The sequence below is a fragment of the Aricia agestis genome, chromosome 15, assembly GCF_905147365.1.
Source record: "Aricia agestis chromosome 15, ilAriAges1.1, whole genome shotgun sequence".
Taxonomy (NCBI): Eukaryota; Metazoa; Arthropoda; class Insecta; order Lepidoptera; family Lycaenidae; genus Aricia; species Aricia agestis.
The window spans coordinates 8548720-8566795 of record NC_056420.1 but is presented as its reverse complement, the minus strand read 5'-3'; the positions used below and the strand labels follow the sequence as shown (position 1 = coordinate 8566795).

The following is an 18076-nucleotide window of genomic DNA, read 5'->3' as shown; positions in this document are numbered from 1 at the left end:
TACCAAGTTTCAATCTTATAGCTCTTATAGTTTCGGAGAAAAGTGGCTGTGACATACGGACGGACGGACGGACGGACAGACAGACAGACGGACAGACAGACAGACAGACGGACAGACAGGCGGACAGACAGACAGACAGACGGACAGACAGACAGACAGACGGACAGACATACAGACGGACAGACAGACAGACAGACAGACGGACAGACAGACAGACGGACAGACAGACGGACGGACGGACGGACAGGCAGACAGACAGACAGACAGACTATATCTTTCTTCTTCTATCTCTTTAAGTCGTCAGTGCAGTCTGTGACTTGCATAATAGTATCTCAATGGTCCAGTCAGTCCAGAAAATAGTGAATAATCCAGGAAGTGGTATAAGTTATAACTATATCCAATGTAATATATTTGCCCGGTGTATTATTTTTCTCTATGATTATAAATTATAATATTCCTCAATGCAGCGCTGGATTGCTACTGGAATATTGTTCAATGCACAGTGCACTAAGCTACATTCTCATTTCGTCATTCGTGTCTGTTTACATTATTCTAGCACCAATTCAGGTCTGGATTCAATCACTAGATGGAAAAATGTAAACCAGTTATAGACTATTTATGCCACATTCCTTTTATACATGAGGGCATGATACGGTAGCTCAAGATAAAAGAGAGGTTTTATTCAATTGTTATATTCTTGATCATAACAAATTACATCTATAAGTACCTAATATTTAAATAGCTTTTGTTTATGATTTAAACTTTAGGATAATATGTCGTTTCAAACTTCTTCTTGTGTCTTGGGTATGGCCTCAAAACTTTGGGTATGTATGTAGGTAAATGTTCATCTAGCCTTCTTTGCATTGGATTGATGTCCAACTCGAATGGTCGACGTCTAGCTTCAAAGAACCTGGTCTTGTGCTGTATTTTGTAAATTTGTTCCCAATTGTAAACCTCCGGTACCAGTAAATGTCTGGGTCTGTTAGCCACCAACTGTTTATATCGGTTTTCCAACCAACATCTCTTTTGGTCATCTTCAATATCAGCCACAAACTGTTCCTCCTTCCCTAAATAAGGTTTCATGTCGTGATCACGCTTCTCAGGTTCATTTAAATATAACTGTACTAGCATTTTTAGAACCCCATCATTTAATCCCTTCACTTTTCCATCTTCTATTGTGTCATACAGTTTTGTTGGTTTCATTGCAAAACATAGGTTATGTTTGGGACTGTCTATTTCATCGATGTTCATTGCAATGGTATTTAATTGATACAGATAAAATGAAAAATCTTTTCCATTTGTGAGTACAGTTTGTGTGACAAGGGGGTATGTTATGTCATTGTATGTGGTGAACCCTTGATAGTTGGCTTGGGCTAATAACCACCCAAAGCTGGCTTTGATGGCTTGGCAATGCAAGGTTTCAAGGTTGTCCTCTTCTCCAAATGTTGGCAATCTGTCAAAAATATGGCCAGTACCATGGTAGGACAGCAGTCCGAACTCGTCTAAATCTCCTGGCCAATACCCTGCATAGAAAAACAAACAACATAATTTTAACATAATTCTACTTAAAATATAAAGTGAGTGTGTGCATTTTTTTAATGGCAAAACTATATCACCTGGAATATTAGTGCCATGCCTATGGGCATATGTATATCCAACATTTTCTGGATGGTATGAGAACTTGGGCACCTTAAATTCTGGATTTTCTGCTTCACTGTATGGGACAATTGGTTTAAGTGGTAGTTGGTGCCTTAAAGTCATAAGTGGAGTACCTGAAAAAAGAAATGTATAATATTTTACTTTCAGTTATAAAGTTCTACAGGACTGCAATTATAATTATGTTTGTTACACACAAAGTAAGTTATTGTTTATTGTGTTTGCTTGTTGTCTACTCTCTGTCTTTTTGTTTTTGCGCCAAAATTTGGGTTTGCTTTATTGCTTATGCTTATTGTGTTGTCTACTCCCAGGTATTTTTGTGTCCTGAAATTGAGTTGAAGGTGTAACCAGTAACCACTGACATACTTTCTTATTAATAGTACTCTATTATGGATTTATATGTATGTGTATATCTACAGTAATTTATTAGAACCCAATAAACCAATTTCAGGTTAAAAATGATGAAACATAAATTAGTAAAAAAATTTCAGTTTCCTAGTGGTAAAATCTAATCAAAAACCCAAATGCTTCAGTCATAGCCAAGAGCCTGATTACAAAAATAAGAAACACAAAATATTACAAGATAATATTGGTTACCTATATACTGCACAGGTCTATCGACTTCTTCATCCAACCTGTACTTCATCCAATGAAACTGCTTCCTCCATTTTTTCACTGTTGGCGGAACTGGAACACCTCCAACAAACCAGAATGCTTCGTGTCTCGGATCAAAGTCAACCTGAAATTAATATGATAACCAATAGGCTACTTGACCTATATTCAATTTCATTGAACAAATACATATTTCTAGTAGAACTTGGCCTAGGAAACCGTATTTCACCCTTATCATCAAATAAAAGCTTATGATTGATAAATAAAGTCGATTTGAAAATATGATTTTATGAAAATAGGATTTGTACTAGGGTTGCTGAGGATTCCTCTTCCTCATAATGAGGAAGTTCCGCAATATTTTGGGTTCCTCAACCGTTACCGCATCCTCAAAGATAAAAATACAAAAATCCTCTTCCGCTATCGCTTCCTCAAAATTTAGGAGGAATTTATGAGGAATTTCACTGCGCATGCGCGTCGCGTATCCAATCATGGCAACGCACACGCCAGATCGCGATGCCGGACCGAACGGGCGAGCGAGACCTCCCCTCTCGCCACCCGCGCTGTTCCTTGCTTGTTTGTTTTAATTTTATTGACATAATATAGCAAGCGTTGTTTTAATAGAAAAATTATTATAGTATTGATGTAGTCTTAGCCCGTCATCGCGTGGCCATTTTGTGCTTATTTTCATACAAGTAGTGTGCACGAACAAGGGATTAATAAACTTATAAATTATCTTTTTAGCTTACAAAAATACCGATTGAAAAGAACAAAAAACGTTGTTCAATGACCGTATTGGATCCAATCTCTCAGCAAATGTCAAAAATCTATGATCAAGGAAGAAAAGAATCATATGTCTATATTACATTATCCAATATCATTGACTCAATGATCCAATATATATGATAATCTAATATCCCCCTAAGTCTCCATGACGATCAAGTGACTACAAAAATAGCACCCTCCCATCCTCTACTATTATATAATTTTTTTTTTATCTGAGGTCGAATTTCGACCATTGTCCATTAGGCGATCCCTAGTTGATATTTTTTTTGAATAATTTCTTAATTTACTATATTTAACGTCTTGAATTGAAGTGTAAAATGAAATAATAGCAGGTGGGACTTGGGAGTCAATATAGTTATCTTATTTGGACTTTGGAGATGATTGCGGTAATAGGCTACTTGACCTCATTTTCTCTTCACGCTTCATAATCATTCATTATTACAAAAAAAAACTAATATTTTACACAGTAGAAACCCATAAAAATGTTAATTGAAAAATATGCCTTATAAATGGCGCCGAAAACACTGTCCGCCATAGTGTGACATCATACGTTTTGTATTTTAAGCTCTCTTTATTGAACATTTTTTTATATGCTAAATGTACGCTTCTAAAAGTGCCCAAAAATTATAAAAGAATTAAATAAGAAATTAGAAATCATTTGTAATATTGAAAACTTTTGGAGAAAAGTTTTGGCCATTTCATTTCCTGTCTACAATAAATGGAGATAATTTATAAAACTGATGTTTTATTTAAATTATTCAAGAAAATATATTTTACAAATCTTTCTAGGCTTATTTTTATTATTTATGTACAAATAAACTTACATATAACGAGCGCGATAATTAAAAAATAAAGTCATACTATTCGTAATTTAATATTTTTTATTTATCGCGCTCGTTATATGTAAGTTCATTTGTACATAAATAATAAAAATAAGCCTAGAAAGATTTGTAAAATATATTTTCTTGAATAATTTAAATAAAACATCAGTTTTATAAATTATCTCCATTTATTGTAGACGGGAAATGAAATGGCCAAAACTTTTCTCCAAAAGTTTTCAATATTACAAATGATTTCTAATTTCTTATTTAATTCTTTTATAATTTTTGGGCACTTTCAGACGCGTACATTTAGCATATAAAAAAATTTTCAATAAAGAGAGCTTAAAATACAAAACGTATGATGTCACACTATGGCGGACAGTGTTTTCGGCGCCATTTATAAGGCATATTTTTCAATTAACATTTTTATGGGTTTCTACTGTGTAAAATATTAGTTTTTTTTGTAATAATTAATGATTATGAAGCGATTAGCATGAAGAGAAAATGAGGTCAAGTAGCCTATTACCGCAATCATCTCCAAAGTCCAAATAAGATAACTATATTGACTCCCAAGTCCCACCTGCTATTATTTCTTTTATTTTACACTTCAATTCAAGACGTTAAATATAGTAAATTAAGAAATTATTCAAAAAAAATATCAACTAGAGATCGCCCAATGGACAATGGTCGAAATTCGACCTCAGATAAAAAAAAAAAAATAGTAGAGGAGGGGGGGAGGGTGCTATTTTTGTAGTCACTTGATCGTCATGGAGACTTAGGGGGATATTAGATTATCATATATATTGGATCCGAGATCATTGAGTCAATGATATTGGATAATGTAATATAGACATATGATTCTTTTCTTCCTTGATCATAGATTTTTGACATTTGCTGAGAGATTGGATCCAATACGGTCATAGAAATAGGTGTTGCCAGTTATTTAATATAAAAAAGAGTTTTTAATTTCTTGTTCGTTAATATGTTTCAAATAATGTAATGTAATTATTTTTCTAATTATATACTTGGATAATCTTGCTGAAATAACAAAAAACAAGACATTAAAAAATGACGATGTCTTTTGACAAATTTGACTTTTGAGTCTTTGACGTCAAAAAGTGTTTTTTTTAAACCTATTTTGAATAAATTATTTTGAAGTTTGAAATCGAATTCTCTGAGATCTAGTAACCCTGACGTCAATACCTGTCAGCGTTAGCGCTCTCCATTGGCTATTGAAACCACATATGACGTAAAATAGGATCAATGAAATATGACAATGTAATAATATGCAGATATGATCAAATGATCATATATATTGGATCCTATATATGATCATAGAAATGATCATATATAAATGATAATGTAATACCCCCCTTAGTAGGTTTTGTACATTAGATAAAACTGCTTAAAAAATAATAAGAGCGTTTTTTATTTTAGTGGTTCAGAAACTGCAGCCATTTTAAAGTTTTGAAAAAGAAAATATATTCAGAAAATTGCTTATTTAAGTCAGTTATAAATATATTTTAGACAGCAAGGACTAAATAATTTAGTTTAGTGCAAAATAAAATATCTGCGAAGCTTAGTTAGGAAAATATGAAGCTTTACTTAATCGTCAGTGCTTTATATGGAAGCTTCTTTGGGGTATACCAAACATCCAGTATCTTAATCTGACAGATCCGATGACATTTCATTGTAAAAAAAAAAAAATTAACCCACCACATGAGAAATCTGATTTCTATACCATGATAACCTGACACATGTCGGAAGCCTATACAAGCTTAATCTGACATGCTGGAGCTACTTCCGAAATCCCCACTTCCCCTCCCCAACTATATATTCTATCGCCAAAAAATTGATTTTTTTTTTTAACATAATTCCTGTGACAGTCTCAGAATAATAAAGTCAAATGATCACAGACTGGCCGTGTAATAAATTAATAATTATCTAACAGTATTTAAGGGTGTCACAGACAGAGCAGGTAATGTATATTAACGTACATTACATCCTGGGATGTATAGCTTTACATTATATTAATGTATCACAATCACAACAGGTAATGTAATGTATCTTTCCCTACATTTTAATGCTAAATGCTAAACGCTTGACGCACATTTCAGCTGCTAAAATGTTAAACAGGCTGTTCTTATTTTTAATGTTGTAATAATATGGCCTTTCGAGTTACTTGCTATTAGATTTACTAGATATAGTTCATCAGAAGATGATTCGGATTGTAATTTTGATGCACGCATTGTCAAAATGTAACAATGCGTGCATCAAAATTACAAAAACAGAACGATGTCAAAAACAGAATGATGTGGATTGAAGATATTTGATTGAAAATATAGGCTCTGGGGAACAGACTGCCTGCAGTTCCTGCTGTGAAGTGCTGTGCTAAGGTGGCAAGTGGCAACACTGTGTGTATCTGTCTATCATACACATATAATATAATCACAGAAATTTTTGAACATCCTATGAAGAGAAGAGATGTATAGTAATATACAGAAACATATTGAGATGTATTTAGATGTATCAAAATAAATGTATATTTTCATATAGCTCTGTATCTTAAGTTACGAAGATGTAAAAATATACATTATAGCTGCTGTTGTGTGTGGTCTCCTGACGATTTCTATAGAAAGATGTATCGAGATGTATCATGCTATAATATACATCTTTACATTACCTGCTCTGTCTGTGACACCCTTAAGAGTACAATTCATATGTATAGGCTTGTCCCTAGGTGTTGTAGTGTGTGTAATGTTTTATTTGTTAAAAAAATGTATGATATAAGCATAATTTTAAAATAATATTAGCTCGATGCACTCCTTCAACATATAAACTATTTAAACTGTGTGAAATTTCATGCACCTAAGTTCCCGATTTTTTGTAAAAAGGGTTACAAAGTTATTACAAATTATGATAATATACCTGAGCAGACAAAATATGTGAGACTCTATCTGTCAAATTATTGCTGATAATCCTATTTATCTGTTTCACAATGTTTTGTGCGGAAGCATCCACTTTTTGTGTCTGTTCTGGTTTCTCAACTGTAGTTACAATATTACGCCTGAAAGAAAAATGAAAATTAAGATTTATGTTTCAATTAATCTAATATAATATATAATAAATGTTTCGTTCATTGCAATAGTGAATTATCTCCATGCTATAAGTTTTGAGAAATTAGAGTTTTGTTAAGAAAAAAAACTACAAATTTTTATTCAATGCTTTATATTTTTTTTTTGTAGATATCAAATGAAATATTATAATAGTATACATATAATTACTTAAAAATAAAAAGAAGTTATTTTAATGAAACGAAAAATGGGAAAATAAAAACTTTTCTATATTATGGAGTAAAACACGATTCGGCTGCCTTTACATTAAGTCGAGCCGCGCGGCTCGTGATCTAATGTAAAGGCAGCCTTACCATTGTAATTACCGACATTACCGACACAAATTTTAATCTACATTTTTAAAAACAAAAATTAAACATAACTTTTTGTCGGCATAGTAATTATTGTAATGTGCTATGCATTTCTTCTTTGCACCCCTAATATTGTAACCATCCATAAAGAGATAAGTGCACAGACAACTGTCTCTTTTAAATTTTTAATGAAATGTGGAAGCATTACACAAATTATTGCAAAATACTTACTCAACACCTTCATTTTCTATCAAAATACTATCTTCCACAAGTGATTTAATATCTTGTACAACTAAGTCTGCAACTTGAGAAGTTTCGTTATAAATATCAGGAAGTTTATCTGTTATCTTTAGGTGCGATTTAGTGTAATGTTGTACGAGAGGCAGTGCATTATATGGTACTCTAGTTTCATTCAGAGAAACACATTTAAAACCGTAATAACGGGGCATATTCAATGCTATTTGTTTTTCTTCGACTGTGTTCAGTGCTTTAATATTATCGTAGGTTTTTTGTCTATTCCTCCTCTTCCTAGCTTCGAGGGACATGTCCAAAATGGGCGGATAAATTGGTTTTTCAGTGTATTCATTTTCGTCCACTAATGGTGCTTGAACGGTGCTATAATTGAGCCTGGTTACAACTTGTTTTAGTCTCGGAAACGTTCTAGCTTTGATCAAATGCATCATTAAAAGCTCGTTACTTTAACATTACTCAATCAAATATATCACAGAAATAGATACAATTTTTATGTAACAAAAATTAAAATACCTAACCTAACTTTTAGCACAAACACAAATTACTTCTTCTTCTTCTTTTTATTTATGGCTCCTTTGTGAATCGCCAACATTGACTTTTATAAGATCGCCAATGAGGTATTTTCTTATTTTTTTTAATTTGATAGTCAAACAGTTTCCATTTAAGTAACTAGATGGCGTATGGGTAGACAACTATCGGTAATACCAGGCAATACCATCAATAATTGCTACAAAAGTGGGCAAAATAATGTAAAACTTTATACATTTCAATTTGAAAAAGACACGATGATATTCCAATGAATAGGCTAATAAAGTAATTATAACGATGTTTTAGTTAAAACTCAACGAAGAAATAGCCCTATTTATCGATATTCACACCAAATGTCACAGGAATTATAAATTTTGGTTTTGACAACATCTTACCTGCACTTTTGCACGATAACGGATATTTAACAGCCAATATTTTACCAATAATGAACATCGAAAACCTAAATAACACGCGTTGGGAAAAATAATAAAAACCACACCAACAATAAAAAGTAGAAGAAGTTTCAAAGTAACATGGCCGCCAAAACCATTGACTTTTATAGATGGACTCGGCGTAATGGTCTCTATTCTACCAAATCAAAATACTGTGGCCGGTCCGCCACATACACTGTCACGGTACATAAACTGTCAAAGTATCGTATTATAGGAATGTCGAAATTGAAAGAAAATATCGATATATCGATACATCGATATTTAAAAAAATATCAATATCGGTCTCGATATATCGCGAAAAAAATATCGATATATCGGTCGAATTTTTCGACCAATTTGCTTTTTTTTAAATTAATTTATAGTCCGTCAAAAAAGTGAAGAAATTAAAAAAAATTGTCCTTGGATCGGTATGTTTATATTTTTATTAATTTTTTTGTTATTTTACCGATGGCTTGACTTCGTATGTGCTAATTTAGTTTATAATTAGACAATAAATAAGATTTGTGATAGAATAGAATATAACATGGCTTGATTTAAATTTTAACCTCTTGAACCCCACCGACACCTTAACGTGCAACCCGTAAAAATACCTCTGTGTACCACCGGCACGTTAATGAGCCACCTGATGTACTCGACCTCACGCTGTTTTGTTACTTATTTTAGTGTGATTAATTATACCCCAGTAATCCGTGTTATAATACCTACATATTTTGTAAATGCTATCATATAATTTTGTGCCTCCTTTTTTAAATGTGTTGATATTTTTAACATATAACATATATATATATATATATATATATATATATATATATATATATATATATATATATATATATATATATATATATATATATATATATATATATATATATATATATATATATTAAACAAAAAAAAACATAGGTACCTTGCATAATGCAGAAAGCATTAATTGACTAAACAAATTGCAGCACCATCTTGACTCTTGTTCTTGACTTGTTAAGTCAAAGTTTTTGTTTTCATGAAAATAAGGGGGCGAACGAGCAAACGGGTCACCTGATGGAAACCTCCGTCGCCCATGGACACTCGCAGCATCAGAAGAGCTGCAGGTGCGTTGCCAGCCTTTTAAGAGGGAATAGGGTAATAGAGGAGGGTAGGGAAGAGAAGGGAAGGGAATAGGGGAGGGGATTGGGCCTCCGGTAAACTCACTCACTCGGCGAAACACAGCGCAAGCGCTGTTTCACGCCGGTTTTCTGTGAGAACGTGGTATTTCTTCGGTTGAGCCGGCCCATTCGTGCCAAAGCATGGCTTTCCCACGTATGTAAAAACTGGTGCTCGGAAGTCAGAAGTTGGGTTGCGAGTGAGATTTGGTGCACGACGCATACCGCATGTAACCTGATACCAGAAAATATCGTTATATTTATCGGTATTTTTATAAAGATATTTTTTGGTTATGTTACTAGATATCGATAAAAAAATACCGTTATCTGGCTACCATTATGAAAATACCGGTACGTAACGATATTTTTTCGGGTATTCCATAACGTTATGAAGCCCTGCATGACATGACTCTGATAAAACTTGGGTAAAACCAATGAATAAGGAAACAGATGGAAGCGACATAACTACAAAAAAGTGTGGCCGGCGCCATATTGCCAAGAACTAAACATGGCGGTCTATAGTGATGGGACATCGATATTCGGTTGATATTTGTCGAGGATATCGATAAGTAAGATGTAGTGAGCTATTAAGGTTAAAATCTTTTAAATAAATGATCAGATTCTTCACCTTATATTTTTTAAATTCGATAAAAAAGTACATCACTAAACGTCAAATCTACTAATTTCTATGTTGATTAAATATTGAAAATCAAGCCATGCTATATTCTATTCTATCACAAATCTTATTGATTGTCTAATTATTAACTAAATTAGCACATACGAAGTCAAGTCATCGGTAAAATAACAAAAATTTTAGTAAAAATATAAACGTACCGATCCAAGGATAAACTTTTTTAAATATCTTCACTTTTTTGACGGACTATAAATTAATTTAAAAAAAAAGCAAATTGGTCGAAAAGTTTGACCGATATATCGATATTTTTTTCGCGATATATCGAGACCGATATTGATATTTTTTCAAATATCGATGTATCGATATATCGATATTTTCTTTCAATTTCGACATCCCTATAATACGACACTTTGACAGTTTATGTACCTCGGAGAACCGGAACATAAAATGGCGGACCGGCCACAGTATTTTGATTTGGCAGAGACCATTATGCCGCATCCACTTATAAAAGTCAATGGGTAAAACTGACAGCAAAACCTACCGTGTAATGGATGCCATAATCCAATCGTTCTATAATCTGTGACAGTTTATTTGTAAGTTTTCTTTCGAGGTGTTTTTTTATCAAAAGTAAAACTAATAAAATAATTTAACAATGATTCTCTTCCGTTAATTAAATACAATAATTGCAAATATTTCAGGAAATAGCACGGCGTACTCAGTTTTGTTAAATATGTGTTTGAAGGTTAGGTTGTATTTGTTTATATAAAAAAAGTTCGTGCTGTAGTTTTTTTGGAAATTAAGGAATTTTATTCAATTATTTTAGTTAGTGGTTGTCTAAAAACAATATCTTACAATGGATGAGCGCCGCGTAGCAGATTACTTCGTCGTAGCTGGATTACCGGACCAACCAGAGCTGCTTGATGACTCTGATTCTGGTCATCTAAAAGGATACACACCTAAAGCGCCTATCACTGATATAGGTACGTAATTACGAGTAGCAGCATACAGTTATAATATTATTGAGCATTCCATTTTAGAACAAATGTAAACAAGTTTTATTATTCTGATAATGCCAGGGGTATGTTATAATAAATAGCAGTCACTTACAGAATAATTTTAGTTATAATAAACTGCAGATTGGTATTTTTTAACAATCTATTATACTGGAGTGTTTGATAAATTTATGTAAACTTTATACATAATATTGTGGACTTGTAATGGATATCAATTTGGTACATAATTACAACTTTAGCATAAAACCATTTGAGCTTCTGGATGGATTTGCACGAGTTTACAAATCAAAACTTTTTTACTTGTGACTGATAAACTGTTTTACTTTAAATTACACCTCTAATATGAGGTCATTAGTAAACAAGTTAAATTAGGGAACTTGTTCTTATCTGTTGTGCTTATCAATGGGATGATTCATATACTATGAATGTGAAACATTTTATAGTAAATGCACCGCAACAACTGAAATAAAATTTCATTTAATGACTAGCCAGGATAGTTCCCAAACAAATGATACGCATCTGTGTTGTTCAATAACTTTTTTCAATTGTTGAGTCTACAACAATTGAAAAGAGTTATTGAACAATACTAAATACTAATCTTTTATAATTTATAATTCATAGTCCTCCTTGCCGTAAGACAGGTTAGAAGAGTTTTATATTACAAGGTAGTCAACATATTCTCTAATGGCCGGTTTACATGTATCAAGTAGATAAGTAAGTAGTAACTAAATTCTAATTGTCATCTAGTTCTTTTATTATTAGCCTTTTTGCTAATACCAACGATATTGCATTTTGTGTCATAATAACAAAGTTTGAGTGTCTTGTTCTAGGTTGGTAATCAGCGTCTCCTGTGACACATAGGCCTCCTCCAGCCTTTTCCATTCATTTCTGTTCCTAGCCACTCTCATCCATGTTACTCCTGCTATCTTTTTTGTCGTCGGCCCACCGTCTAGTTGGTCTGCCTCTTTTCCGCTTCCCGTCTCTTGGTTGCCAGTCTGATAGTATTTTTGTCTATTTTTTTCCTCTCTGTTGTCATGTGTCCTGTCCATCGCCATTTCAGGTGGCTTATCTTCTTTATTAAGTATTCTACTTTTGTTGTGTGTCTAATTTCTGTTGCTCTTTTTCTATGTTTTAGTGTGACTCCTACCATACTCCTTTCCATTGACCTCTGACACGTTCTGAGTTTGAGAAGATGTTCTTGTGTCAATGCCCATGTTTGGCAGCCGTATGTAAGGCATGGCGGAACACATGAGTTAAAAACTTTTCTTTTGGCTTTCATTGGAAAGTGTTCGCTTTTGAGTACTTTCTTCAAGGACCAAAATCTTTTCGAGGCACCAGCAATACATTTATTTATTTCTATATCTGTTTGGTCTTTAAAGGATATGATTTGTCCTAGATATGTGTAGTTGTTGACATATTCAATATTTTCAGAGTAAATTTTAACTTGCTTCTTGCTACTAAATTTTGTGTTTACATGCAAAGTTAAAATTTTATTTAACTACTTATCAACTTAATACGTGTAAACCAGCCATAAAGGAATGCATAAAAGTTTTTTACACCAAAAAAACAATATTTTCAATCAATAAAATATAAAACTTTTCAGTACCATTTCTCCTATACCTAGAATAAATTTAAAATGTATCACCACTATATCTACATGATTTTAGATTGGTTTCTTATCAAAAAATATTATACTGTATTATGGCAGTATGAGAAGCAGAAACATTTTAAGTGTCTTTTTTAATAAATTGCATTGACTTTTGTTTGGAGACAAGGTTTAAAATGTTATAGATCTAAATGACATTCTGATATCTTTATCTGAATACTAGCTGTTGCCCGCGACTTCGTCCGCGTGGACTTTAGTTTTAAATACTTGTTTCCGTACATCGTTTACGCGCAAATCAGAAAAGTATATTGTGTAGGAACCGCACATTCAAATTAGTATCTCCAATCTCCGTGCCAAATTTCATTAAAATTAGATTAAAATATAGTTTAGGCGAGAATAATAAAATACTCCCCACACCGGTTTCGGTGACGGTGGCCGGTTTCATTGAAACCAGACCAGGTACGCAGGAGTAATTTTATAGTGCCCAAGTGTGTGCGCAGTACACAAGAGCACTCTCTATTCCTTTACTCTCATAACCCAGTGGGACGGAAGACCGACACGACTGGCGAGAGATCAGGCGCAGGACCGACTTTTTACATGCCCATCCGACGCATGGATCATCTTACTTGTCAGACAATCAGGTGATCAGCCTGCATTGTCCTAACCAAACTTGGAAATAACATGTTTCCAACGCGGGATTCGAACCCACGACCTCCGGAGTCGAGAGCGATGCTCTAACCACTAGACCACGGAGGCGTTAAATAAAAGTTTATTGTGCGGGAACCGTATATTTTCCGGGATAAAAAGTATCCCTTGGCCTTTCCCGAGACTCAAAGTATCTCCATACCAAATTCCAACAAAATAGATTGAATAGTTTACGCGCAAATCATAAAAGTATATTGTGCAGTAACCATACATTTTTCCGGGACAAAATCTATCAAACAACAAATTCTATGTTCTTTTTCGGGACTCAAAGCATCTTTTAAATACCAAATTTCAGCAAAATGGGTCCAGCCATTTACGCGTGATGTCGTGACCACGCGAAATATAACGTTCCGCGCAGCTTCGCCCGCGTAAGTTAGATATTATTTCACAGAAAAATTAGTCCACAAAAAATAGCCTATGATCCTTTACGCGGTCTACTTCTTGTCTGTGCCAAATAACAGAAAAATTGCTCCAGTAGTTCGTGAGATAAGCCCTTTCAAATAATTTCCCCCGTTTTTTCACATTTTCCTGTATTTCTTCGCTTCTATTAGTTTTAGCGTGATAAAATATAGCCTATAGCCTTCCTCGATAAATGTGCTATCTAACACTAAAAGAATTTTTCAAATCGGACTAGTAGTTCCTGAGATTAGCGCGTTCAAATAAGCCCTTTCAAATAATTTCCCCCATTTTTCCACATAAGTATATCTATTTCTTCGCTCCCATTAGTCTTAGCGTGGTAAAATCAAAATATAGCCTATAGCCTCTGTGGTCTAGTGGTACAGAGCGCGGCTCTTGACTCGGAGGTCGTGGGTTCTATTCCCGCGTTGGAAACATGTTATTTCCAAGTTTGGTTAGGACAATGCAGGCATGTAAAAAGTCGGTCCTGCGCCTGATCTCTCGCCGGTCGTGTCGGTCTTCCGTCCCACTGGGTTATGAGAGTAAAGGAATAGAGAGTGCTCTTGTGTACTGCGCACACACTTGGACACTATAAAATTACTCCTGCGTAGCTGGCCTGGTTTCAACGAAACCGGCCACCGTCACCGAAACCGGTGTGGGAGCTATTATTATTATAGCCTATAGCCTACCCTATAGCCTTTATTGATAAATGGTCTATCTAATACTGAAAGAATTTTTCAAATCGGACCAGTAGTTCCTGAGATAAGTGCATTCAAATAAGCCATTTCAAATAATTTTTCCCGTTTTTTCCACACTTTCTTCTATTTCTTCGCTCCTTAGTCTTAGCGCGATAAAATGTAGCCTATAGCCTTTCTCGATAAATAGGCTATCTAACACTGAAATAATTTTTCTAATCAGACCAGTAGTTCCTGAGATTAGCGCGTTCAAATAAGCCTTTTCAAATAATTTCCCCCCGTTTTTTCCGCACTTTCCTGTATTTCTTCGCTCCTATTAGTATTAGCGTGATAAAATATAGCCTATAGCCTTCCTCATGGACTATCTAACACTGTAAGAATTTTTCAAATCGGACCAGTAGTTCCTGAGATTAGCGCGTTCAAACAAACAAAGAAACAAACAAATAAACTCTTCCTAATTATAATATTAGTATTGATTGGATGCGGAGTGAAAACAAAATGAATAAATGAAAAGTTGTCAAGCCTGTTGCGGCAACATCTTTGCAGATGTTAGCAAATAGCAACATATTTTTCTTTAATAATGTTGTAGAGCAAAATATGATTGTTTGTTTGCGTCAAATATCCTCGTATATTTTGCATCACATTTACCTTTAAAGCTTATAATAATGGTCACTGTTATGCATTTGTGTATTAACCCGTCTATCGTAGGTATCGCAGACACAATAGATTTCAATTTTTTGTTTTGTTTTGAATTGTCATATTATTTTTGGCAACATTGTCTGGATAATGCCAATAATTATGAATTTATTTTAGGTGTTATATTCCCTGGGCTCTCTGAGACGCTGCCAAATGGTTATGAACTTCTAGAGTCAACACCGACAGGGCTGCCTGCAGACTTGAACCATGGGTCAATGCGGTCACCTGAATGCTTTCTGTGCATACGGAGAGGGCGGGACCGGCCACCTCTGGTTGATATTGGTGAGTTCTTAATTTTTTTTTAAATTACAGAATTACCTCCTTAGGTTAGTCTTACAAGAATCAACAATTCTTTACATGGTAGAGCCATGCTTTAGCACGAATGGGCCGGCTCGACCACGAATACCACGGGCTCACAGAAAACTGGCGTGAAACAGCACTTGCGCTGTGTTTCGCGCCGAGTGAGTGAGTTTACCGGAGGTCCGATCCCCTACTCTATTTCCTTCCCTACCCTTCCCTATTCCCTTCCTTACCCTCCCCTATTCCCTATTAAAAGGCCGGCAACGCACCTGCAGCTCTTCTGATGTTGCGAGCGTCTATGGGCGATGGAAGTTGCTTTCCATCAGGTGACCCGTTTGCTCGTCGACCCTTATTTAATAAAAAAAGTCATACATAGGCAGATATTTCGGAAAAATATTGAACTTTTTTTAAAATAAGATTTCTAGCGATTTTACTAAGGGGGGTATTACATTATCATTTATATTGGATCATTTCTATGATCATATATAGGATCCAATATATATGATCATTTGATCATATCTGCATATTACATTATCATATTTCATTGATCCTATTTTACGTCATATGTGGTTTCAATAGCCAATGGAGAGCGCTAACGCTGACAGGTATTGACGTCAGGGTTACTAGATCTCAGAGAATTCGATTTGTCAAAAGACATCGTCATTTTTAATATGGCTTGTTTTTTGTTATTTCAGCAAGATTATTCAAGTATATAATTAGAAAAATAATTACATTACATTATTTGAAACATATTAACGAACAAGAAATTAAAAACTCTTTTTTATATTAAACTAGCTGTTGCCCGCGACTTCGTCCGCGTGGACTTCAGTTTATAGCGCGCGATGGTAGGCGCGATGTCAACAAAATTGGTGTCAAAAGCTTTTATAAAAGAACCCTGGTACCCCTTAAATCAATACAGCTGTGCAGTGTGCACACAATAAGTATTTCATTTTTTTATATTAAACTTTATATTTTATGCCAAATTTTAAAGCTTATTTAGCCCCCCAATTACACAACTTTAGGCTGCGTTTCCACTGAAGCGGAGCGGAGTTTAGCGGTGCCCGAATTGACCAATCGTGCTATTCCAGCGGAATGACAGCAAAGATTTCGAGTATTTTTGAGCATGGTGATTGGTCAATTCGACACCGCTAAGCTCCGCTCCGCTTCAGTGGAAACGCAGCCTTACCCATAAACTATTTATCATTGATAGGTTTAAGGTTACGTCACTGCACAGATAAAGTAGGTACTGAGTTATTTAATACCGTAGAATAGATATAACAATCGAAAAAAATCAAAACTTAAGTATAAGATGATACCACGTCTTATAGAAAGACTTTTGAGCATGCGTTAGCGCGATGTAGAAGACGCACGGCGCCATCTATTATGAATTTTTGGAACTAATAACCCTTTTTTCCAGTAAAAAAGTAGCCTATGTCCTTTCTCAGGCTTTAGACTATCTATATACACTACGGCCCTAAGAGGGGTACCACTTACCAGGGTTTTAAAAAGTTTTTAAATTTGACACAAATTGTGTTGACACCGCGCGCTATAAACTAAAGTCCACGCGGACGAAGTCGCGAGCAACAGCTAGTTATGAATAAAAACAATATATAATAAAGTAGGTATGATAAGTTCTGTTACAATAATGAAGTAAAAAATAAAACGCCATCTGTTTTCATATATTAGAATTAAAATGTTGATTGCATTGATAATATATTTTCTGGATAGAACACGGTACACTCGAACTCCTTTATTTTAGAGCGCCTTCTGCTGTCAACTTGTCACATATATTAGAATTAATGCAATAGGAGTTCTATAAGATAAGATAGATTGATTATTATTATACCAAGTGATAATATTATTAAACATAATATTTTAACGTATTAAAAACTATAAACAAAAACATAATAACTAATAAGTATGATTAGTTCTATGTTACAATGAAGTAAAAAATAAAACGCCATCTGTTGAATCGTATTAGAACTAAAATGTTCATTGCATCGATATATTTCTGGATTTTTTATAATATTATACATAAAATATATTTAAGATTTTTGAAATATTATTTTAATACACATCCAAGACTAATAATCTAATATCCCCCTAAAAAGTAGAAATTATACGATACGTTAATTTTTTGGTGGAAAAAAGAAAGAAATTAAAGATAGGTCGCATTATTAAGTTTATCTAAAAGATTATACTTATTTCTATTAGTTTATAAACACGCAATCGATGTTTGATCCATAGTACATGTAGATCACCTAGGTAGTTATTCAATTACTATTCATGTATTGTTATGATACATTTAATACTACGCCGTAAATCTTAAAGAAGACTTCTGTAAATATTTTGTACATTCCCTAG

General features: G+C 34.0%; 2 protein-coding genes across 5 annotated transcripts in view; one reads left to right on the top strand and one right to left on the bottom strand.

Annotated features, from left to right (window-relative positions):
* Positions 1-680: 680 nt before the first annotated feature.
* LOC121734255 (28S ribosomal protein S30, mitochondrial) lies at positions 681-8094 on the bottom strand. Its single transcript, XM_042124740.1, has 5 exons — positions 7528-8094; positions 6801-6939; positions 2254-2395; positions 1617-1772; positions 681-1523 (listed from the first exon to the last, which is right to left on the bottom strand). Exons 1-5 carry the CDS (start codon positions 7977-7979, stop codon positions 757-759), a joined length of 1656 nt encoding a protein of 551 aa, XP_041980674.1. The 5' UTR covers positions 7980-8094; the 3' UTR covers positions 681-756.
* A 2781-nt stretch (positions 8095-10875) lies between these two features.
* Positions 10876-18076, top strand: part of LOC121734145 (DENN domain-containing protein Crag) — a 49471-nt gene continuing 42270 nt past the window's right edge. For 2 of the 4 annotated variants that reach the window (XM_042124578.1, XM_042124576.1), the window contains exons 1-3: positions 10911-11043; positions 11125-11281; positions 15530-15694. In XM_042124578.1, coding sequence (XP_041980512.1) covers positions 11155-11281; positions 15530-15694 — 292 coding nt within the window. In that variant the 5' untranslated portion in view covers positions 10911-11043; positions 11125-11154. The other 2 variants (XM_042124577.1, XM_042124580.1) reach the window with 2 other exon arrangements.